Source organism: Microtus pennsylvanicus, chromosome 21 (assembly GCF_037038515.1).
Source record: "Microtus pennsylvanicus isolate mMicPen1 chromosome 21, mMicPen1.hap1, whole genome shotgun sequence".
Lineage (NCBI taxonomy): Eukaryota > Metazoa > Chordata > Mammalia > Rodentia > Cricetidae > Microtus > Microtus pennsylvanicus.
In genome coordinates this window covers 14,153,315-14,177,141 of record NC_134599.1, presented here as the reverse complement: position 1 = coordinate 14,177,141, position 23,827 = coordinate 14,153,315, and the positions used below count along the sequence as shown (strand labels likewise).

Below are 23,827 nucleotides of genomic sequence, written 5' to 3'. Positions count from 1 at the left end.
TTACTGGTCAGCCTTCAGGTCGAGTGGGGTGTTTCTACTAGAGTTTTGAGGGCCTTGGGTCCCTTGATTCATTTTGGTCTTTGGTAAAGCCAAAGTCTTCTTGGGTCTCTAGATCTGAAGGCCTTATCTCCAATAAAGCCAAAATCTTCTGTGTACCTAGTGGACCATCCTTGCCTCAAGCAGAGATGCTTCTGACTTGTCTGCACTGTATGTGGGCTTATGGCATCTGTTCTCCAAATGATGTTGACTGAGTCTAGGCCTAAGGGCTGGCCACAGAGAAGATGATGATTTGGGAGAGGTTGGGCAGTAGTATGAGTCTTGGGGGAGCATAATCCGGGGGTGGCCGCAGTCCAACTGGCAGATGGGTCACTTATCTGCTTGTCCACTGGTAAGAGCTGCACCAGAGCAGTGGGATTCCTCTGGAGTTTGGAGCAGGGATCAGCAGCAGTGCTAGTGCTGAGAGAGGAGGGGGCAGGCCACAGGACAGGAGGGTCACCCACAGGTTGTGGCTGGTGTGGTCTGTACCTCAGTGGCACAAGTCCTCTGGGGTTAGGGGCAGGACACGGCAGCATCAGGGTCAGGAACTAACTGAGATGGTGTGGGCCTGGGCAAGGGATGGGGGAGGGGCTAGATACAGTGAGGAATACAGTTCCATGGCAGACATGTCACTCATGTGTTCTGGTTTGTGTGGTCTGGGCCTGCTTAATAGAAATCTTTTGGGGCTGGGTGGAGGGCCCACGTAAGGTGATATTGAGGTTTGTAAAGACCTATGCCTTCCCAGTGTTCTCTCTGCCTCCTACTTGTGAATTAAGATGTGAACTATCAGCTCTTCCCACTTCCATGCTTTTGCTCCTCCATCATGGACTCTTATGCTCTGAAACTGTACGCCAAATGAAATGCATTCTTCCATAACTTATCTTAGTCGTGGTGTTCTGTTATAGAAATAGAAAAGTGGCTAAGATATTGGGCAATTGCAGGAACTCATCAAATGATAACATTGACTTATGTATACACTTGATTTTTTTTTCTGGTCTTACAAGGTGTGACTTGCCTATAACACAGTACACAGAAGACTAAGACAGAAAAAAATACTGAGGTCAAAACAAGCACGAGTTACACAGTGAAACATTGTATAATTCTCTTTTCACTTCTATCAACCCATTGAAGGGATTATCATAGAGGTTGCTGCTGGCTTTGGGCTTCCATGTCACTTTCTCCACAATATGGATGACAAAATAAAGTAACAAAAAAGCTGAGCAAATAACATTTATAACTATATAATATATGTGCACATATAGGTGTGTAAATTTATATGTATGTGTACATGTGTAAGATGTATGCATGCAAGAAATGTCTTCTTTTGCTGAACAACTCTGTCTCCTTTTGTTTTATCCTTTCGGTTGCTCTTTTTTTTTTCCCACCTCATTCTGAAGGCTGCCTCTTCATCTCTTCACTATGTGCTCAACTGTTTATATAAAGAAAGATAATCAAATCCCTAATGAGAGTTAGTCACCATCTTCTGGATGCTCCAGAACCCCACTATTGTAACCTAAGTGTTGACCCACAGTTTCTGAGTACACACTTTGCCTTGTCAGAACACTTGGATATCGTTGTTACTTTACTCATTTCCAGGTGAAGATCTGAGACTCACACAGATCCCATTCACAACTTAAGATCTGATAGCAGGGAAAGGATATAGCTAAAACAGGTTCAAAACCCCAGATTCCTCAGTTCTGAATCCTAAACTTTCCATTTCCCAACTGGTGATTATTACTCTACAGGCATATTATAACTACCTGGGGGTTATAAAAATAAAAATAGCTTAAAAATAGGCTCCACTTTAGAACACTGAAATTGGAATCTGTGGAAACAACACGTTTAGGAAGACTCCCTACTACTACTGAGGTGGTCTGCTCGAGAGCATTTGCATCCATCATGCCAAGCTGCTACCCAGAGGTACGGAGTATAATTCCACAAAGGACTTCTCTGTGCCATAGAATACACACTGCCCCGTCCCAGATGACCCACACTTATTCTTTCCTTATCTTACCTGCCCTCTTTACAGGTACAAAGAAGCGTTCTCATGGCTCACCTGCTCCAAGCACTAGTTCCACAAGTCGCCTTACCTTGCCAGGTAGGTAAATGACATTGCCCTATTATCTCAATTACCACAGATGACACAAAGCACTAGGGCTTCAAGAGTAGTAAACAGCAGCTGTAGCAGAGCCTCTGTCCAAGTCTACCTTATCAGGAAGCTTGGTGTCTGTTGCCTTTATTTGTGAGTTTCTTCCAGATGCAGCCATATTGTTTCCAAGACAATCATATTTGCTTCCACTTAGCAATGGACAGAATGGAACTGTGCTCTTGGGAAGGCTATGAAGTATCCACTTCTGAGAGGCAGGTAGTACAAGGAAAATTAATGGGCAGAGAGAGATAAAGATAGGAAGGTATGTAGGTAGATAGATAGATAGATAGATAGATAGATAGATAGATAGATAGACAGACAGACAGACAGACAGACAGACAGACAGACAGATAGATAGATAGATAGATAGATAGATATGAATTCAAACTCTAGGCTTGTCATGTTAATTTTGCAACCTCAACTATGCTACTTTATCTTGGATTAGAAATGCTACCTCTAACCTTAATACCCTCTGACACTGTGTCATAACTAATAGCAGATACAGTTAAGGTCTAGTGTTGCAAATATGGAAATGTATATGACCTAGATCCCTTTTAGCATCTCCAAGGGAAATATCCATTCATGATAATCATCTGTAGCTGCAAGGTAAGCAAGCACCTGCTAGTCTTTCTGAGTGCACATATAACCTCACACACATTTTTATTGCAATTTTAATCTTAGTGGAGCTTGTTTTGAGTAAGAGAAATTGTAAAAGTTAAACATGGTCAGTGTAAACTCTTTTGTAGTAATAGGAAAGACTACAGGAAGGGAAAATTCCATTTATTGCTAATGTTGCCCATTTACTAAGATCCCCTCTCCTTCTAGGTCGTATACAATTTTTCTTGAATTCAATTTGTATCTTATGTAGAATTTTGTTTTCTCTCCTTGAAATTTACTATTTTTTATTTTTATTGAGCTCTAATTTTTCGATGCTTCCCTCCCTACCTCTCTCCTCCACTTTAATCCTCTCCCAAGGTCCCCATGCTCCCAATTTACTCAGGAGATCTTGACTTTTTCTACTTCCCATGTAGATTAGATCTATGTATGTCTCTCTTAGGGTCCTCATTGTTGTCTAGGTTCTCTGGGATTGTGATCTGGTCTTGAAATTAAAGGGGTTTGCTACATGTTAGTAAATTAATATCTTGGTAATTTGCTAATATGTCTATGATTGTCAGTTTACTTACATGTGTAATGACAACTTTACATTGTACAGTTTGCATGTTATTGTAATCATGTTATGTTCTTGTTCATAAATTTTTGGAGTCTATGTATGGAGTGAGTGAGATTCCTGGGATAGAAATTCTTAGCAAAGATTGTCTAGATACTTAGGTTCTTTTCAAGATACACTTTAGTAATATTAATTTTTATTTGTTATTATACTTAAATTATTAATGTGTACATTTTAGTATTTTTGTCAGTGCTAAATAGTATGTTCCATGGTTTATCATTTTGATGAGAAAAATGACATTTCATCCACATTTTCTTTGCCTTTATCTTTTTACAAATACCTGTTTGCTAATACAAAATTATCTTTTAGGTTTCTGCTTTGGGGAATTACTATATTTCATCTACTGTGAGAAGCATATTGTCTTGTATTCTAATCCCTCTGAAATTAGGCTTTCTTAAAAAAATGATTATTCCATTGAGTTTTCATTGCAGTAAATTTCCACATTGCCTCACCCATTGCTTCCAATTCCAGTCATCTTTCCAGTACTCTCCCTCCACCCTGCCCTCCACTTGGCCTGATCCAGTTTATGATCCATGGTGTGTAATAATTTAACTCACATTTTTTCTTGCTTGTAGGTTCAATAGTACCTCACTTCACAATTAGTGATATTCTTGACAGAGGAAAACTAATCCACATTGACTTAGTATTCCAGTTTATGTGCCATAGCTCCTTTCACAGGCCTGACCTCTAGATTCAGTCATTGTCGGCTAAGGAGCCTTGAATTTTCTTGCCTCTGTGACTTACTGAAACTAATTTCCCTTGGTGCATTTCTCTTTGCAGCTCTCTCCAAACCATCTAGTGAGAATTAATATTGCACTGTAATGGGTCTTTCTCTGTCCTGCCAACCAGCTCCCAAGGAATGATATGGAGACTTATTCATTATAGCATCTTGGCCTATAACTTAGGCTTCTTCCTAGCCAGCTTTTATATCTTAAATTAACCCATGTTATTTAAACTACGTTCTATCCTTTTAATCTACATTCTACCTTTCTTTCATTCTATACTTCCAACTTTTTCCGCATCTCACTGGTATCTCCTCTGTGTGCCAGTTTCTCTCTTTGCCTAGAAGTCTTACCTATTCTCTCTGCTTAGCTATTGGCTTTTTAGCTCCTTTTCAAACCAGTCACAGTGACACATCTTTACCCAGTATAATCAAATATCTGGCAATATCGCATGGCCACGATTTGCTTTAAAGTGCTTTTACCTGTTGACAGGTGACATTTTCCACAGTGGAGGCCATCTTACTCCTTTCTGATCCCAGACTGCCAAGGTGATAGGTAGATGCCTATCCATTTCCACAAGGCTTCTACAAGTGAGGGAGTGAGCAACCTCAGGATTAGTTTGGGATTGCTTAGAAATGAAGCATCCTTTATGCCTAGAAACCATCTTATAATGTGCCCACTGCGGTACATTTCAGATTTTAGAGCATTAGGAGGAGGCTAACATCATCCCAGCAACACCACGGGAAAATGGTCATGATCCTTGGAAAAGTTATCTCATTCTTGAGCCAGGAAAGACCTCAGAGGTCATCATGGCTCTCAATAAGAGTATGCAGCCCTGATGTGACCTGACCTGCTGTGCTGAACACCATAACAGCTTGCTAGGGTTACATGGCCTGTGAATCACCATGTTGGCAGCCTTGTCTTTCACCTGAGATTGTCAGTCTCAACTTGTTCCAAAGACTTAACTTCTAAGCTCTGACCATCTCCAAAGCTCTTACGGAGTAAAGTAGGTACCTCCCAAAATGCAAGACACAATGCCAGGCACTCTGTTTAACATGCGCCTCCACCTTGCTAATTATAGTCGTCAGCTCTCTCTGGCCCCTTCTGCCTCAGGAACTATACATGTTTCCTACTTCTGGCTTAGATGGCTTTATGGCTACCTACTCAGATAGGACTGGTGTCTTCTCATGTTCCAACTTAAAGGAGCTTTTAGTGGTATTATAACTGTGTTATAGAAAATCATTAATATCCAGCAAAAGTAGCTTTAAGAACCATTGATTGGGCAGTTAGTTGAAGATTTTAAGATTCAGGCATTAACACCATTGCCATGGATGTATTTAATTCAGCATGATTACATCAATCAGCTGCAGGTAATTAAATGAGGAAACTCCCTTTGTGAATTCTGGCCAGGATGACCTAAGATGCTCATTCCTTGATAGATAATCCTCTGCTCTAAACACATGCAGAGATAAACAAAATAGAAAAATGAATTAAAGTCTTGAAAGACAGTGTAAGAGACCAACAGCTCTGGGAACCAGAAACCAAAGGGAATTACACAAAGTACCTGATACCCCAGAACAGATGCTGTGGGACAGCTGTGCTTCACAACCCAAACAGACACTGGGATGCAGGCATTCAGAGAGGGACCTGGTCAGAATACAGGACAGGGTCCAAGAAGGGTAAAATCCCTGCTGCTGGCCTTTGCTTGGAACACTAGGCAGAGCTACTGATCTGGAGCTAAGGAAAAACAGCCAATGTCAGTACTGGAAGTGAATCTCTGACTCTCCCAATATGACTGTGGGCTTTTAGAACCAGGTGTTGTCTTAAGCCATGCTCTGACAGAAAATTTTAAGGGATCAAATGGAAGTAAATACAAACTCTACACAGAGCTGCCACAGGGGCAAGAAAAGTGGAAGGAAGCACAGGACACACAAATTCGAGAGATAACACAAGAGGTAACAGGTAAATTGGGCCTCATCAAAATAACAGACTGTTGGATAGCCAACAAGACTACCAACTGTGTCAGAAGGCAAACCAGAGCATGGGAGAAAATATTGGCAAATGATATGTTTGATTAGGAGTTAATTTCTAGAATATATAATGAAACTTCAGTAACTCATTTTGGGAAATGTTTACAGTTTCTTAAAAAGTTAAACGTATCCAAGTGTCCTGGTACATGTTAGTTGGCACCTATGGGACAGAAAGTCAGGGGGAGGGGGCAAGTGTTAGATAGCAGCCCAGACTCCACAGCAAGTTCCAGGCCAACTTAGGCTACATAGAGAAGCCTTGTCTCAAACCAAAACCAAAACAAAGCAAGAGTTAAACCTTCTATGTAATCAATGACCCAGGAATTTTAGATTCATAAGCAAGAGAAATTAAAGCAAAATTTCACCGGATACCTTGCTCCCATGTGGTTACAGTGACATTTCCCATAGTAGTCCAAACTTGGAAACTATCTCCTTTCCAGTACCTGAAGGATAACCTGACAAAATGTCACAGCCATTTCGAATGAATGAAGTCCTGGTGCAATCTGAAGATTGGGGAGAACATTTTGCTCCACAGAAGAAGCCAGACGCAAAAAGCCATGTGACAATGATTCTGCCTGTAGAAAATATACAGAAAAATATGAGGTGGGTAGTGGCATCAGTGGCTGAGGAATAAAGAGCAGAGGGTGACTTTCCCAGGGCATGGGGTTTTTAAAGCAGAGGGCCTCTACCCGGACCCAGCAGCATGGAATTCAGATCGAAGAATTCAAGGTGTTTAACCATGAGGAGAAATTTCCGGTCTTGACAATGCATCCCAGCAGTCACTGCAGCACAACAGTCCAAGTGAGAACAGGAATCCAAATGAAAAACTGAACAAGCAAGAAGTCAGTAGGCAGAGAGAAGAACGGAAATGGCCAAGAATGCAGAATTTCCTTCTTTGTCAAGTCCCACCTTCTTTTTTGAGATGGGATTTCTCACTGAACCTGGAACTTACAAACTAGCTAGGATGGCTGGCCACCAAGCCCTCAGCATCCCTCTGCAAGCCATCCTAGAGTTAGGGTTAAAAGAATAATCTACCACATCTAGCTTTTTATAATGATGCTCGCAGTCTGAACTCAGGTCCTCGGGTTTGTACCTCCAGCACTTTACCCACTGAGCATTTTCTCTGCTCCCATTTAATCTCTTTAAAAATATTTAAAACACTGATCTTATTAAGCTGTATGGAGAGGATAGGTACTTATTGTGTTAGCATTTATGCTTCTCCATAGATTTAGAATACAATTTTACATAAAACTATGACTGTTTTACAAAACAGTGGTGTCTGTTGTCATTCATGTTGCTAGTTTAACATGCGCTCTTCGACCTTTGACATTTTCCCTTTCTAACCTGTGGGAATGGTTGGGATATGAGGAGCTGAGTCTTTTAGAAGTTCTGGAGGTTACTTGTCAGAAGCCTGCAATGATTGTTTCATCAAAGGACTGCACAGTTTCTGAAGGCTCATCCTTCAGCTTCAGCACAAGAAAACCAAGTGGGGTCCTGATCCTCAGGAACCCTTGCACATCTTAGCCAAAGTTTCTCTTCCGTGGAAAAGACTAGCACATGCAGACATGTTTTTCCTAGCGCTTACTTCATTTGTTGCCCAATGGAATTTTTGAACTTCATGGTGTTCAGGGGTGAAGGACATCCACCCTGATGGAGAACTGGGGAACTGTTGGCTCTTGCTGGAACAACAGCTCAGAGTTTTACCACCACGACCAGCCTTAACTGTTATCCATCCAAAGCAGTCACCTCTGAGCAGCTTCCCAGGTGCCTCCTGAAGCAATCTTAGAGGACAGGTACAGTACCTAGCTGTCGCTGATGCAGATATAGCTGACTGCCCCTTGCACACAATGCGGCATGCACAGTAGTCTCGCAGTAGATACGGCTCTGCTTCTCAATTCTGCTGCCTGCTGTAGAGAGAGTTTCTGTGCCAAATGCTATCCAGCTCCCAATGACTTTAATGTATGTCTTGTTGCAGGAGACTACGGGTAAAACATCCATCCAGAAACATCCTTGGAAGAGACCTGACCATCTTCAAGGTCTGAAGACATTATGGAAATCTTATATTTCTTTTCCTAAACAAAATCTACATGTATTGTAAGTTATTGAATATTTAACTTCAATTGGTGGCTTTTGGTTTCCCTAATACAGTTTTTTTAAAAAAAATGTCAGGTACTTTTATATGTATTTTAAACTTACAGACATCAGGGACAATGCTAAGTTAATAAAATGGATTAACCCTGACGATTCTCTGAGGATATTGGTAGTAACATCTTCTTTAACAGATCAGGACACCTGAATAGCTTGCCCAAAGCCATCTTTGGCAAGTATCAAGCCTGTTCTCATTCCTGGGGGATTTGTTGCTGGCAAAGGCTGCAGGTAATTATCCATTCCCCACCTGCGGCAGTAAGGCCCAAAGCTCCTGTGTGAAGGATCCTATCCCAAATGACTGTTGATTCTGCTGCAAACTTTCACCCTAAGTTCCCTGTGAGGGTTGGCAGTTGTCACTCACTTGCTGTGGACGGAGTCAAGGCTTCCTTCTATGCTTTGCTATGTTACTCAGAACTGTATAACTGAAGAATTTCCCTTCACCGGCCTCTGAAATGGTTTAGCATGGACAAAGTGCATGCAGGTAACTGACTAGCCTTACGTTTTTACCCTAAATAATCAGGTAGGAAGAAATCTGCATATTGATGAGAAAAATTGAGTGGAAGGCTTTGCACAGCTTTATCTGTCACAGTGTGCAGCATGAACTTTGTGTGCCAGGACAGACAAAGGGAGAACAAAAAACAAAACTAAAAATGATCTTGAGGGAGGGTTTCTTACCTTAAAAAACAGTAGCACCAGGCATTAGAAGGTAGCTCTTGTTGGAATAGGGAAAGAGTTGATTTTCCAGCCTTATACAGTGGCTCTGTCCTCTTCACAAGTTTGTCAAGGAAGGGCATCTTATTTAGGGTCTGTACTGCTTGTGGAGAGACACCATGACCACAGCAACTCTTATAAAGGGAAATATTTAATTGAGGGGGTGGGCTTACAGTTCCAGAGGTTTAGTACATTATCATCATGGCAGAGAATATGGCAGTGTGCAGCAGGGCAGCCTGAAGGCAGACATGGTGTTGGAGAAGGAGCTGCTACATGTTGATGTGTAGGCAACAGGAAGTAGACTGTGACACTAGGAGCAGCTTGAGCATAGGCAAACTCAGTGCCCACCCCCACAGTGACACATTTCCTCCAACAAGACCACACCTACTCCAACAAGGCCACACCTCCTAATAGTGTTACTCCCTTTGGGGGGCCATTTTCTTTCATACCCCCCCACAGGGGCTTGAGAACTCTGCTTCAGTGCCTTTCATGCTATAGCAAAATCTAAAGACAGAAGCCATGGTTGCAGCGCCTGTAGAGACACAGGTTTGCTGCCTCCTTAGACTTGAAGTTTGTGAAGGAATGAACTCATTGACATCTTTCCTAAGCAAGCATAGGAAGTAACTCTAGGTATGAAGGCATTGCGGAAGAAAGGGAGAAATATTGGCTTCTGTCGATGCTGACAACTTTGCCAGCTGGTGTACATTTGAAGAGAGTCATTTTTTTTTTAAAGAGAACATTCGTGAAGGTTATGGAGTGTGATGCACAGTAGCTCGTTCACTCGTTTAAACATTTCTCAGCACCAGCTGTTATCAATACTTTGTTGTATCAGGAGATACAAATGTGTGCACACATTATCTCTGCCCCAGGAAACAGGTACACAGGACTGAAGTAGCTATGGAATGAAGAAGTATTGAAAAAGAAAGCCAGAGCATCCACTTATGAATGACTTCCAGAGAGAGTGACTTACTTAACTATGCCTCATCAGAAGGAATGCAGAGTCTCAGGAAACATAACTGGCCCTGTCATTTTCATAATCTCCCCACCCTCTACTATTACATCCAGATTAAAAATCAGGGACAAAGCTCCGGCTTCTCATTGGTTCTCTGAGCCATTCTTCCCACCAGAATCTCAAGAACTCCTTGTGTTCTTCAATACGTCCTGGTCAGAGTCACTGAGTGGACCACCATCTCCTTACTTGTTTAGTTCAAAATGTGAGCTAGGTGTTTTGCTTTGCTTAGAATACCACTTAGTTTCAAAGTGGTTCCCCCAGGAAACTAAGGGGTGTGTTCTCTGCCGAATACAAATAAATATGCTACAGAATCTCTTTAGTGTATGGTGAGATCATGCAGGTGTAAATCAAGTATAGGGAATCTGATGAAATTTCAGTGGTGTTATAAGAAAATGAAGAGAGAAGACTGTGGGGAAGCATCCTGGTTCTCCGTGCTCAGCTATCACGTAATAATATCATGTCACAAAACACCTATCACACACCCACTGCCAAGCACTTCCAGTTTGTTCTTCCATGCACAGCATCCTAAAGTTTTCACACGGCCATGCAAGGAAATTACCCCTCTCCCCACATCAGAGAATGCATGAAAAGGAACAAAGCTCTGAGTGGAGGTGACCCTAGGATCTCAGAGGGAGTAGTAATTATCCAAGCTCTGTGTGCCTGCAAGCCTATGGTTCTCCCAGAATGCCACCTACTACTTCCAAAAGGAGAACTCTCATGGGGATTTTTCTGGCATAGATTTAGCACAGAGTCTATACTGGTGAACAGGGACAAGAGTAGGTCTGCCTATATGAACCAGACCCAGCTATGCATCCCAAAGACCTCTCTAACCCTAAATATTGGCCTACATCACTGCCCAATGGGAATTCATTCCCAAGAATATGTCATTAGGTGATTTCATTGTGTGAGTATCAAACAGTGTACTTATATACATATTACATAAGCCTCTATGGTGTAGCATTTGGACTTTAGAGCATATTCAATTCTATGTGCAGTCCATTTATTAGCTAAAGCATCATTATATGGTGCAATTTGACAATATTATAAATGACTTTTTTTTCTTTCAAAGAAAAAATAATAATGAGACGAACTACTCCAGTCTGTGGTTCTTGACATTGGCAGAACATGATGATTATTAGATAGCTTCTTAGATTGCAAGCCTTCCTTTTCCACCTCACAGAGATATTGGTCTTTCTGAGGAGAAGAAAAGGAGGCTATAGATCATATGAACTTCTGGTTTTCTTCAGGTAGTCTTTGCAGAGCTGGAATCTTTAAAAATGCAGATAAAGGAGTTAGTCATTCCAGCATTTAATGTGAAACAGACCATTGAGAGTTTAAAGATAGAATGTCACTTTGGACGACACTGCATGTAATATGTGTGGATTAAGAGTAATTTTCTGGTAGGGTTAATATTGTAAAATCCTATTACTACAAAAAGTCAAGGGTCCTTTCTGCCTGGCTTCAAGCTAATGCTTTCACATCTTGGGATACATGTGAATTCCCAAATAGGGAATATGCTCCTGCATATTCCTGGGATTAGTAGACCTGCCAAACAATTGCAGGTCTTCATGGCAGACAAAGGAGAGAAACCTTGGTCCCAAGCTTGCCTAGCATGAAGGCAAGGGAGAGAAACCTACTGGGAATGAGCACTCCCATGCATCAGTGCTGGCTGCTTTCAGATGTGTGGTTCTTTTCATTCTTATTAGTGACTTCTAAAGTGAGTGCTAATCTATCTCCCTTACAGAGATGAGAATGGAAAGCCAAGCAATGATGTCACATGAGGGCAGCATCAAAGCTGAATCAGAGATGAGAGCAAGAAAAGAGATATCTTGACGGAGGTAGCCTTTATAGGGTTAGCAGAAACCTGGCTCTAGAGAATCCACAAGACTGACTCCAGCTAAGACCTTAAATGAAGTAGTTTTAACTTGGCATTTTAAGCCTGTTGTGGCACCTATTAAAGCTAAATTTGGGGCCAAGATAATTTCCCAGGTACCAGGAAGGATCTGAAGTCTGTTGGGATGTGAATCCACGCTCCAGACTTCTTCATCATAGTTGTGATATAAATCCATTAAGCCCCAGTTTCCACACCTGGGAAAGGAATGACACTGGTGCTTCCTTATAGGCAGGTGTGAGCCGGGGCATGGATTTAGCTAATTCACTGTAAATTCTCTGCATGGTATCTAACACTGGTAGTAGGCATTTTATGTAGGTTTTTATATTCATGTCTGACCTCAGTTCAATAGCTCTGTCAGTTTGTTGTGTCAGCAAATTGAAATATGTTTGCTGGTGGAAAAAAATATTAGGAGAAGAAGAGAGGAGAAAGGAGAAGTGGCAAGAGAAAAATGAGAAGAGAAGAAGAGAGAGAAAGGAGAGAGAAAATGAAAGAAGATGGTAGCAGAAGAGAGGTGTTATTTGTGAGGGAGAAATTGTGGTACTTACGCAAATAATGAGGGCTAAAGAAAGTGAGGGTTGAAGCTCCTGAAAGAGCATTGCTTTATGAAAATCAAAGATTATATATAACTGCAAAATAAAGGATGATGGTTAAAGATGTGTCATCTTTGTCTTAAGTTTGTCTTTCTCTTTTAAGTTTGTTCAAAAGTGACCCCCAAGTTAACACTGTGTGCAGGCGTATGCCTTGGTCAAATCTTCATCAGCTGATATGATTATTTCTGCAAGTCATTTGCACTCAGTGTGCTGACCGAGCCCACGGGTAGTAGGATTGTTTTCCCTATTTGTTTCTTCTTTATCCAGAGAGGAAGGTGTAACTATTGAAAGGAGGAGGGTCAGACCCCTTCTAAGACCCCAGAAACATTCCAACGTGAATAAAAACCCCTTCAGGAGGACAACCAGCACCCCGGAAGAACCATCCACCACAAACTCAAGATGGTGTCCTGGTGCCTACCCTGCTGTCATGCCCTGTCATCAAAATCTTGACATCTGCAGAGGAGAAAGGCAAGAAGTACATACAAACAGTACAGGGCCAAGCTCTCCGTTTCCCATGTTGAATGAAGGTAACAGCAGGCATGCACAGGTCTTTCATAGCTCAGTGGGGAACCCATCTTTATCAGTAGGCTCAGGCTATTTGTAGGGACTCCAGTGGCAAGCAGAGTTTTTGTTCTGACAATCAGAATTCCAGCAAATGGTAAATGTTCCTTCATGCTGAGAAGTGGGGAATTCAATAATACTTTGGCTGAGTTCATGCTGAGCTGCAAAAATAGGATGAATATGGAGAAGGACTGTGACTTAAAAGACATAAATCAGTGAGCCCAAGCCTCTGCTTTTGTTCCCAAGCTCTCGTCCTCAATTCTCTATCCTCCAGGGTCATAGGAATGGTTTTTTATACTTGTTCTACATGCCTTGGGAATGGGAACGGTGGTGGTGGCTATGATTCTTATTTTCCCTAAACCATGGAATTGCATTCTGAGGGCTTAAAAATGGCCATTCTAACTATGAGAGGGGATTTTATTATCACCTCACTGGGTAAAGATAAGACATTTTTGGCCTGGGTATGAAGGCGTAAGTCACAAACAATCCCACACCAGTTTGAAATCATGATTAATAAAATGGTTATTTATTTAAAGGGGAAAACTTATAGATCACCATCCCAGACAACAGCCCTCTGCACAATCGGGAAAGGAGCCTAGTCCCCAGAAGCAGAGCTGGAAGCCAGAGAGAGAGCAGAGGGAAGTGGCCGCTTTTTTAAAGGGAGAGAGACCACACCCCAATGGGCAGGTATCTCAGCGGCTATTGGCTGAAGGAGCAGAGGGAGCTCCCGCAACACCTCCCCCTTTTGTTTAAGTAAGAGAGTTCTAAACCTACTGTGAAATTATATACAATAAGTACAAATACCCGATTCTAACTAGCTTAAGTCTTATATAATAAATAGCTTGGCCAAGTCAGGAGTGGAAAGTAACTACATTTATATAGTCTTCAACCCCATCGAAGATCTGAGAAGGGAAATAATGTTACCTGAGTAATTAGGAAGTGCAATCAAACAACTTCCAAAACATGCAACAAATCACAGAGACAACTAGCTACCTGGGCAATCACCCAAGGTCACGTTTGCAGCGTTGAAGCAACCAAATTTGGCTAAGGCCTAACATAACTGACATACCATTTTCAAAGGCAAGAAACTTATCAAAACTATCTTACCCTGTCTTGGCAGGATATGACAGTCCTGTTTTTTTTCATTCATGGATACTCTGAAAATATAACAATTCAATGTATCCTATTTGATGGTAATTTGTATCTTTGGTTTTTGTTTGTTTGTTTGTTTTTTGAGACAGGATTTCTCTGTGGAACAGTCCTAGCTATCTTGGAACTAGCTCTTGTAAGACCAGGCTGGCCTCGAACTCACAGAGATTTGCTGCCTCTGCTTCCCAAGTGCTGGGATTAAAGGAGTGTGTCATCACCACCTGACTTGGTAATTTTTGTCTTGCTGTGTGTGTCATATATAATATACGTGGTGGGGAGAGAGGCACCATGTAGAGATTTGTGGAGGTCAGAGATTGTTTTTGAGGTAGGGGCTTTCACCAAACCTATAATTTTCCATTTCTTCTATATCGAATGGCTAGGAGGACCCTTGGATTGGCATGTCTCTGCCTGCCAGCACTGAAACTATAAACATGTGTGTTACCATGCCAGGCTTCTCTGTGGATGCTAGGGATGTGAACTCCATCTCAATACTTGGAGGACTTCGGTCACTAAGCCACTTGCCCAGCTCTGTGCTTCCTCGTGGTTCTCAAGTATTTGCTCACTGTTGGAAGGTATTTGCTGAGAGGGTGTTTCAGAGAACTGCTCTTGCAGTTTAACAGATGCATCCCTCAGCTTTGAGTCCTTCCAGCTCACTTAGGTGCTCTCTCCCTTTACTCTTTAGGAGACAGTGAAGCCACCTGCAGTGAGAGAGAGCTGGTACTGCGCGAGTGGCTGGCACCAGCTCTGCTCCTCCACACTTTTCACCTAACTAGCATATCCACTTTGTTCTTCCTGACAACACAATTTTTCCCTCTGTGTTCATTAACTGAACAGATTTTCAGGACAACCAAGGAGACAAGGGAGACTAGAGGAGAGGGGAAGAAAGAAGGCGGCCAGCCCTTTACCTTTTTCTCCTCACAGAACCGCAGGATACATGATACACTCATCCTCATCTATGCTCATTCCCATCTCCCTGCTTGTCATTCGCTGTCCCTTTCTCCTCTCTTCTAGGATCCCTCAGGGTGACACATCAGATGACGTCATCTGCCTCCCTAAGCTTCCCGTGGCTCTGTAATCCCACGGGCTTCTCTGCTTTACTAGGCTGCTATTGTGTGGTGGTCCACCTGTTGGGATTATCTGCTGTTTGCTTGCTTTTAGAATGGGGCTAAATAAATTCTGCTTCAGTCACAAGATATTAACTCCCATCACATAAAATCAAGGATGTGCAGTATGCCTCTCAGCATGCTCCTTTGAGCTCCTGGATGGAATCGTAATGGTCGTGTTTCTTCTCTGTGACCACTTTTTGGTTTCTTCTTAGGCCATAGGAAGGATGTCACCATGTCCAGTTCACACTAACAAACTCGTCCCCCTCCTTAAGGGTTGTGGATCTATAGAAATTGTTTAGTAATATGCCTAGTACATGTATCTGTTTTCTCGCAGATTTTTGAGTAACCTATTATTATGTGTCTGTATTTTATACTTTGGGTTGTGGTTGACTTCGTGTTTTGATTCATTGCTCAGAGTAATTTTCATTTAGAGTCATTTGGAGCTCCTTTGTCTGTCATTTTCTTTCTCTCTTCAGCTTTTTTTTGTGCTTTTGAATTTTATGTTTCTATAATGGTCCCCCAAGTCCACCCTGTGCACAATATGTCTAGTTCTAGTGTAAGTTATTTGTAGAGAAGTACCTGATTTCCTTATTGGAGAAATAAAAATTTCAGGTGGGTTCTCTGCTGCTGTAACTTTAAAACCTGGAAGATTTTCTAGGTCTGATAAAGAAATGCATGTCATGTCATGTAAGTAATTCTATCTATTAACACCTTTATATTACACCAACATCTCTATTAAGGCAATGAATTTATATTGCTGTCAACAAGTCTAATCAATTACCCGTGGATCAATCATTCTAGCCTCCTCCTTTTGCTTAGCTGCTAACATCTGTGTGGATAGTTTTCATCATCTGTTCTTCTTTTATGTCTTCCATTTCTGAGAAGTATAGAGTGTATTTGAATTGATAATCTGCTCCTGTATGAGAAGCAGCTGTATCCACTAGAATACAGAGCTTGTTTGTAACTCCCCTGGCCTCTCTGCTCCTCTGGAGCCTGTTGATAGTGTGAAGTTACTTGATGGCCCTCTTGCCTCTCATCCCCTGCATGCTCATGATTACTTACGTCAGCAATTCAGTCAGATTGTTCTGCACTGCATTCTGGGATACCCATAACCCCCTCAATCACCTTTTTAAATTGCATAGATTAGGGATCCCTCCCCCAAGGATACATGAGTTTTGACAAATAGCATCAGAACCCACCAGTTTCCCATCAGATGACTTCACCACCCTGGATTTTCCACTGCTCACCTGTTTAACCCTCCCTCCTTACTTTAATTCTGTCCCTGTCAGTGACTTTTTTGTTGTCTTCATAGTTTGGTGGAGGGTTTTGTTTGTTTGTTTGGTTTCCTTCAAGCTTATCTTGTGAGCAAAATCCTATGGCACAGCTGCCTTTGCAGACTGACTTCATCCACTTAGCAATGTGTACTTAAGATGATCCACATCTATTTTTATCAATTAAAATAGTAATATGCCTATTACTATTTATTTATCCATTAACCCATTAAAGGTCATCTTGGCTTTTTAACAGTTGAGGTGAGTAAACCTGGGAGTATAATTATTGTCTTCTATGGTAAAGACTGTGTCCAGCTTTATGAAATTGCTAATCTAGCTTTCAAAGCAACTCTACCATTTTTCTGCTCCCGTCAGCAGGAAGGAACACTAAAAGGCTTTTGGACTTTGACTTTGCACACAATGTGTTAGAACACTGTTCTTTCATTTGTGACTCTTCAGTGTTCACACTTTGTCCTGTGCTCCTTGGATAGATGCATCTTCTCTAGTAAGGAGTCCGTTCAGATCGCTTTGCCCATTTTGGCACTGGGTTACTTCCTTCTGTTGAATTTTAAGGGTTCTTTGTGCATTTCGGATATTAGACCTTTATCCGTATTTTGCAAGTATTTTTTCAGCAATATGCTTTTCATTTGTACTTTGAGAGTAAGTGCCACTTTTCTAACCCCCAAAGCTTGCACACAATGCTAAATGTTGTTAGCAATAGTTCTATCTCTGCCCACCATGGTCACTTTGCTTTCACGTGTGATCCCAGCATACTAAAACCATTCCTTAATTTCAGCCATTCTCTACCAAGTGAACTTCATGAACTGGCCCACCACTGCCCATCTCTAGCTGTTTCTTGTCCTTATTAATTTCAAATCGATGACCAGTTGATATTGTGCTTACTCAATTATCAGAAGTCCAATCCAGTGTGTGTGTGTGTGTGTGTGTGTGTGTGTGTGTGTGTGTGTGTGTGTGCGTTTATTTGTTTTGGCTTGGAGGAGACATACAAGCCAAGAGGAAGGTAGCCACGATGTGTGTGGCGTGTCAAGTCTCTGTGAAGCTAATGCTTGTCTGTCTTCCTTCCCATGATCTCCAGTCATCAAGCCTCCTTTACGTCACTTCAAACGCCCCGCTTATGCATCTAGCTCCTATGCGCCTTCAGTTCCAAAGAAAACGGATGACCATCCTGCAAGGTACAAGATGCTGGACCAGCGGATCAAAATGAAGAAGATCCAGAACATCTCTCATCACTGGAACAAAAAATAGGGCAAGCACAAGAAGAGAGGGAGTGAGGAAGGGCCTGCCTGTCTGCCTCTCAGCACCAATCAGATGCAACGGTACACACCAGGGAAGTCATGCAGCTGATGCTTCCTATGACTGACTCTAAGAGGCAAAGTGAAAATTGCTTGAGATTTCCCTTGGTCATTCTTTTATACACACAACAGGCACTGGATCCGGGGGTCAATCCAGACTCCAACAAAAAAAACTAGTAAATGGTAGATTTGATTTTATTACATTAGTCTTTAAAAGACTTAAGTTGCCACCAAATTAAAATGATATATCTTGCTCGGAAAATAAAATTCTTCCCATTGCCATGTTTTCTAATCCCCAAGAGATGACTTGTCCCTATGCAAACACTGGCTCAATAACTATGAGGGGTAAGAAATGTACTTCTAAAGATAATTTTCCAATTAAAATTATGTTATGTTGTGAAATTATAATGTAGTTACATCATTTTCCTTTTGTTATCCCCCTTCCATACCCTCTTGCACACATGCCCTTGGTCTCCCTCAGAATCATGGCCTCTTGCTTTAATTGTTGATATTATATATATGTATATATACATATATATTAAATTATATATAGCAATTATATATTTATATTCCTAAATATATAAATACAATCTGCTCAGTCCCTATGTTACTTGCATCTGTATGTTTCCAGAACAGCCTATTTGGTACTGTGCTCTTCCCTGAGATAAACTAACTTTCCCCCAGTCTCAGCATTCCTTATTTACTTATAGTTCTTTGTCTGTGGTTGTAGCCCTGGGGGATTTCCCTGTTCCATGTTAACATGTCTGTTAGTGTTGTCCAATTATAAATGCACTGATTTAAATTTAAAATACTTACTCAAAATCCAAGCAGATGTGTGACGTTCAAAGCAAACACAGCTGAAACAAATGTACTTATGAGCACAAAATCAGAGAAAAGATGGGTGATGGGTTACTTTTTTCATGAATTTTTCAGAATTCAGTTTTAACAAAGTAGATCCAAGGAAGTGTGTGTGTGTGTGTGTGTGAGAGAGAGAGAGAGAGAGAGAGAGAGACAGAGATAGAGACAGAGAGAGAGTGCTCATTCCAAGCAGCTCCAATGTACTTTGTAGGATTTGAATTTTCTAGACATGAGAGAGACAGAGAGACAGAGACAGAGAGAGACAGAGAGATTTCTGATCACATCTCATTACTAGCAGCTTCTATGTACTTCATAGGATCTGTGAATTTTCTAGACATGCATTTGGCTCAATTCATCTAAATCCTTCCCTTCGATCGGTATAGTTAATGATTGATGAAGTGCCTGTGGCTTAAACTTTCCAGGCTCCAGATCTACTCTACAGGAAACGGTGCTGTAAAGTGATGAACCTAGTTCTAATTCTTCATTTCCAACTTTGTCTCCCTAAGTCTAAAGATACCTTTAAATTAAATTTTAGCTCATCTAGCTCACAGCCTGCCTACTAAAAAATGTCGAGGGCTCCCACTTTTCTCCTCCCTGTTGGTGAGACAAGACATCTTTCTAACCCATGTCTTGTTGGGTGGTTTAGAAAAAGCCATTGTTAGCTTTTCTGTAACTTTACCAATTCTTATTTTGAGACCAAAATCATGGAAATGAACGCACAGGAAGACTCATGGCCAGAGGTAGCTTTTGATCCCTTCAGACAGACTGGGGTGAGGGGAGGCATCTGCAAATTTGGATTTGATGCACAGCATGTTTACAATTCTTTCCTGCCTGAGACTTGCCACAGGTCCTTGGACTTGTGGTGTGATGCTGCAAGCCTCCGTTTGTTTAACCCACTCTTCCTTTATGAAGGACATATTGTATCATATTGTAGGTTTGGGATGCTATTGCCGTGCTCTGTAAGTAATAATAGGTACAGAGAAACATTAGTCCAGAGCACTCCATGCAGGACAGGCTATCTAGGAAAGCAAGGAGCCTTTTATGGTAGCCAGGCTTAACTGCAGAGCGTATAGTTCAATTCCATAAACCATAATTACCTAAGAAACAAGAGCCAGAGTCTAGTGAGCACTGTACTGTTGGGCAGCTCATATCTAATGTAGATTATTCTGGTAATTGTTATACAAGTGAGAAATCACTGACATTTTGTTAAGCAAGACAATCGTAATTCTTAGTTCCCTGCCCAGTATTTGGGCAAGAAAAGCTATCTGCAGGCTGGTAGTGCACCTTCTTCTGGATTAGGTTAAGTGACAGGTGATGCCTGTAATGACTGCCGCCTGCCCGTTGCTATGCAGGAGCTTTAATGCCGAATACGCAGAGCTGTTTGACTACACATTGACAAGGTTGGGGAACACTCCTTCCCTGTCTCTCAAAACCTACAGCCTTGGGTTTCAGGCTTCCGTGGAGCTGTTTTTTCTTTCAGAGTTGTTTTGGAAATTAAGGATGTTTGCTCCTTCTCTATTTTCTTCTCTTAAGATATGTGTTGTCTTTTCAACCTTTGCTAGAACTTTAATTCAACCAATGTACACACGTGGAGAGTCTGTCCTGTTTGTTAATGCCTACCATATTTTTGCACGCAGAAACGAAGGTTATATTCTTACAGCAAATAAAAAAAGATGCTTTGAATGAACTTTCTCACTTGAGTCATCTTTTTCTTCCTAGAATTCTGATGAAAATGTTCCCCCAATCCCAGTTTGGCAATATTCAGAATTGCTTCTCTTGTTGGGGTGAATACAGCAATTCGCCCTTTTCCGTTTATGAATTTATGTATGTCAATGATTGCATGTTTTAATAATCTTATCAGTCATGCATTTTAACTCAATAAGTTAATTTGCTAACATGAGTAACCTGTGATGGGGGCTACTCAGTGGGTAAACACTCTTGTTATGAACTCATGTGACATTCCAGGGTAGCCTAGCTAGTGATTAATAACTGGGACTTTACAGTTAGAAAAACAGATTATTAAGTCTTGGATCTGACTGATGTGTTCTGTACTGAGTTACATAATCTCTCTCAACTTTTGTTTCATTTACTATAAAATGAGGATATAATGTGATCCCACCCAGAATAATGTGGGGTTGGCCAGAGGGAACAAACTGCAGTTATTAGCTGTTGTTTCTTGTAGAGAAAGGAGACCCAGCCTGAGAAAGAAATTGGACCTTCAGTTAAAGAACTGTGTCCCTCACTGGTTCACTCCATGACTTGGGTGATCATCTTCCATTGCAGTGTGTTGTAATAGGAGCAGGCTGTATCCGCCGCCCGGCTAGCTTAACCCCCCAAAATAACCACACAGAAATTGTATTAATTAAATTACTGCCTGTCCCTTTATATTTAGCCTCTTCTTGGTCAACTCTCACATCTTGATCTAACCCATTTCTATTAATCTGTGTTCACCACGAGGACATGGCTTACCGGGAAAACTTCAGCATGTCTGATCTGGAGGCTCCATGGCAGCTCTCCGTCTGACTCTGCCTTCTTCCTCTCAGAATTCAGTTCTGTCCTCCCCGCCTATCGAAGTGCTGCCCTATCAAAAGGCCAAGGCAGTATCGTTAATAACCAATGAAAGCAACACAAATACAGAAGGACCTCCTACACCAGCAGGGATTTACTGCCCAATTGGCTATTTGCACATCACCCTGTATTCAAGGCCCTAGCATAGTCCTCTGTATGGTAGAAACACAATATCCCCACCCCAATATTCCTTTGCTATGTGCCTCTTGCACTTTAGAGTTCTTGCTCCTCCAACTATAATGGTTGTTTGTTCCTATCATGCCCTACTTCCCCTGACATCCTGACCACCTCCCTGCATCTTGTCATCTACAGTAGCATCCTTCACTTGATTCAATCCCAGCACGTTTGCTTTGCTCCTCCCCACACAGTCTGCTGCACAGAACTTGTCCTGGAGGAGCAGCATGATTTAGACATCAGTAAGGACAGCCTCCCTTTCTGCAAGATGTCTTACTGACTGTGACTCTTTTAGGGAAAGATTTGTCTTTGTCTTTTTGGGCTTGTATTATCACCTTCCTCTTCCAACGCTGAGCCTGAAATTCTCGTGAATGTGTAGAATGACCCATTTTTCATCCATCACAGGACACAAGTTCTGGGTATTTTCCAAGCATACTAGCATACTCTTGAAAATGATTGAGATAATTCTAGGTCTCGTCTCGGCAAGAACAAAGAATTCAGAGAATCTTCGCAATGGCAGTTTTCCCTTCCCTATCACCCAATTCTTAGGTAAGACTAGTCCTTGTAATAAAATAACAGAATCACTACCCCTTCTCTCTTCTGTTTCCTGTCTCTGACCAGCATAAACTGCAGGAATTCTAGTTATGATACCACTATACACAAGAACAGGTCATGGGCATCACTCACAAGTACCCAGAGAACACTGATCTTCGTTCTTCCTCCCATAACTGCCTGCATCCTGTCATGTAAATGCACAGCCACATGGAATGTGTTCCAGCATTCCCATGGCTGTGGTTTCCCATTTCCTCAAGGGGTAAGATATGGTCGGCTTAATTTTGAGTCTAGAATTTCCATCCGCAGCCCTATTCCTAAGACAAAGGAAGGTCACTTAGTCTTCTGCAAGACTGCAACTTGTTTCCCATTGAATGCCAGCTTCACTTGATCAATTAATTTTGATCTGTTTCTAATGAACAGATACTACTGGGCCAATCCTTTGATTTATAGGAAGTCTGTTGAAAGACAGAAGGAAAAATATTCTAGAACTGGAGTTCGGCAATACATGAAAGAGTAAACCATGCTTCTGTGCATGGTGTTGGTTACGCACCCCAGTGACCCCAGTAGCTGGAGCAAGAGGAAGCCCTTTCGTGCCACAGATAAAGCAGGATTGTGGGGTAAGTATCGTTTCCAAGACTGAAAAAAGCACTTATAAGTATGAAATATACTTTATTATAATAAAAGGATATTGAAAACAGCTTGGGAGTGATGGCAGAGGATGGTAACTATGGTATCCTGTTCTGACCTCCACACACACACCTGCACAGTTAAGTTCGTCTGGCAATTTCTGTGACTTTTCCATGGCATGTTCATGTACGTGGGTAATATGTTCGGCTAATCAGGAATACAGAAATACGTCATCTAAAAATCGGTTACTGCTTTTTTAGTCACAACTTTCCATAGCACACTAGTGAAGAGATCTTAGATGTAAGGCATAAAGGTAAAAGGATACTAACATATAACATAATACAAATATGCATAAAGTGCCAGAGATTATAATTATAGAACAAAACTCTAGCACAATGGATTTTAAGTTTATTTGCTGTTTTGAGTATTTGCCATGATCCAGGGTCTTTATATACTAACATATTTAATTCCCGTAAGTCAATCTGTCTGGGAAATTTTAAAATTCTTATTGCTGATTAGGAAGTTGAGACTCTGAAATTTTTGTAGCTGGCTGACATGGAATGAGTAACTCAGTTGTCTAGAATGTTCCTGGAATGCACATGGCTCTAGGTTTGATTCACTGCACTGTAGCAAGGCTATCTATAACGATGACATATATGATTTATATGATATTTTCACAGTGAAAGGTAAAGATAAAGTCTAACGGAAATGTTCCCATGGCGGGGCTCCATATCATTCCGCCTCACGGATTCTTCTCATGTTGTCCCTTTACAAACGTCAGACCTGCTTGCCCATGCCATGAATCTACTAAAGTTCAGCCATACTCAAATCATTATGGCACAGAATTCAGGATGAATTTTTCCCTAAAATACTAGATTTCTAGTTTCTTTCATTCTTTCATTTAGATTGTTCCCTTTATTGAAGTTATACTGTACAATTGGCATTCTGTATATGTGACTTCTACTTCATGAATTCAACCAGCTATAGGATGAAAACATTCAGGAAAAAAAATGTCTATTCGAAATATGTGCATATCTCCTTTGCTTGATTTTATTCTCTACACAATACGATATAATGAACATTTAGATATATACATTCTGTTAGATACTTTAAATGATGTCGAGATGA

The 23,827-nt window shown here is 41.3% G+C and overlaps 1 protein-coding gene across 9 annotated transcripts in view; it reads left to right on the top strand.

Moving 5' to 3' along the window:
* The window catches only part of Pde1c (phosphodiesterase 1C), a 514,105-nt gene extending 496,114 nt beyond the window's left edge, over positions 1 to 17,991 (top strand). For 4 of the 9 annotated variants that reach the window (XM_075955073.1, XM_075955062.1, XM_075955066.1 and 1 more), the window contains 2 exons: positions 2,066 to 2,134; positions 17,701 to 17,991. In XM_075955073.1, the coding sequence (XP_075811188.1) occupies positions 2,066 to 2,134; positions 17,701 to 17,870 (239 nt within the window). In that variant the 3' untranslated portion in view covers positions 17,871 to 17,991. Of the gene's footprint in view, positions 1 to 2,065; positions 2,135 to 7,791; positions 7,945 to 8,137; positions 12,372 to 17,700 lie in introns of those variants that run through there. The other 5 variants (XM_075955070.1, XM_075955069.1, XM_075955064.1 and 2 more) reach the window with 4 other exon arrangements.
* Positions 17,992 to 23,827: the final 5,836 nt, after the last annotated feature.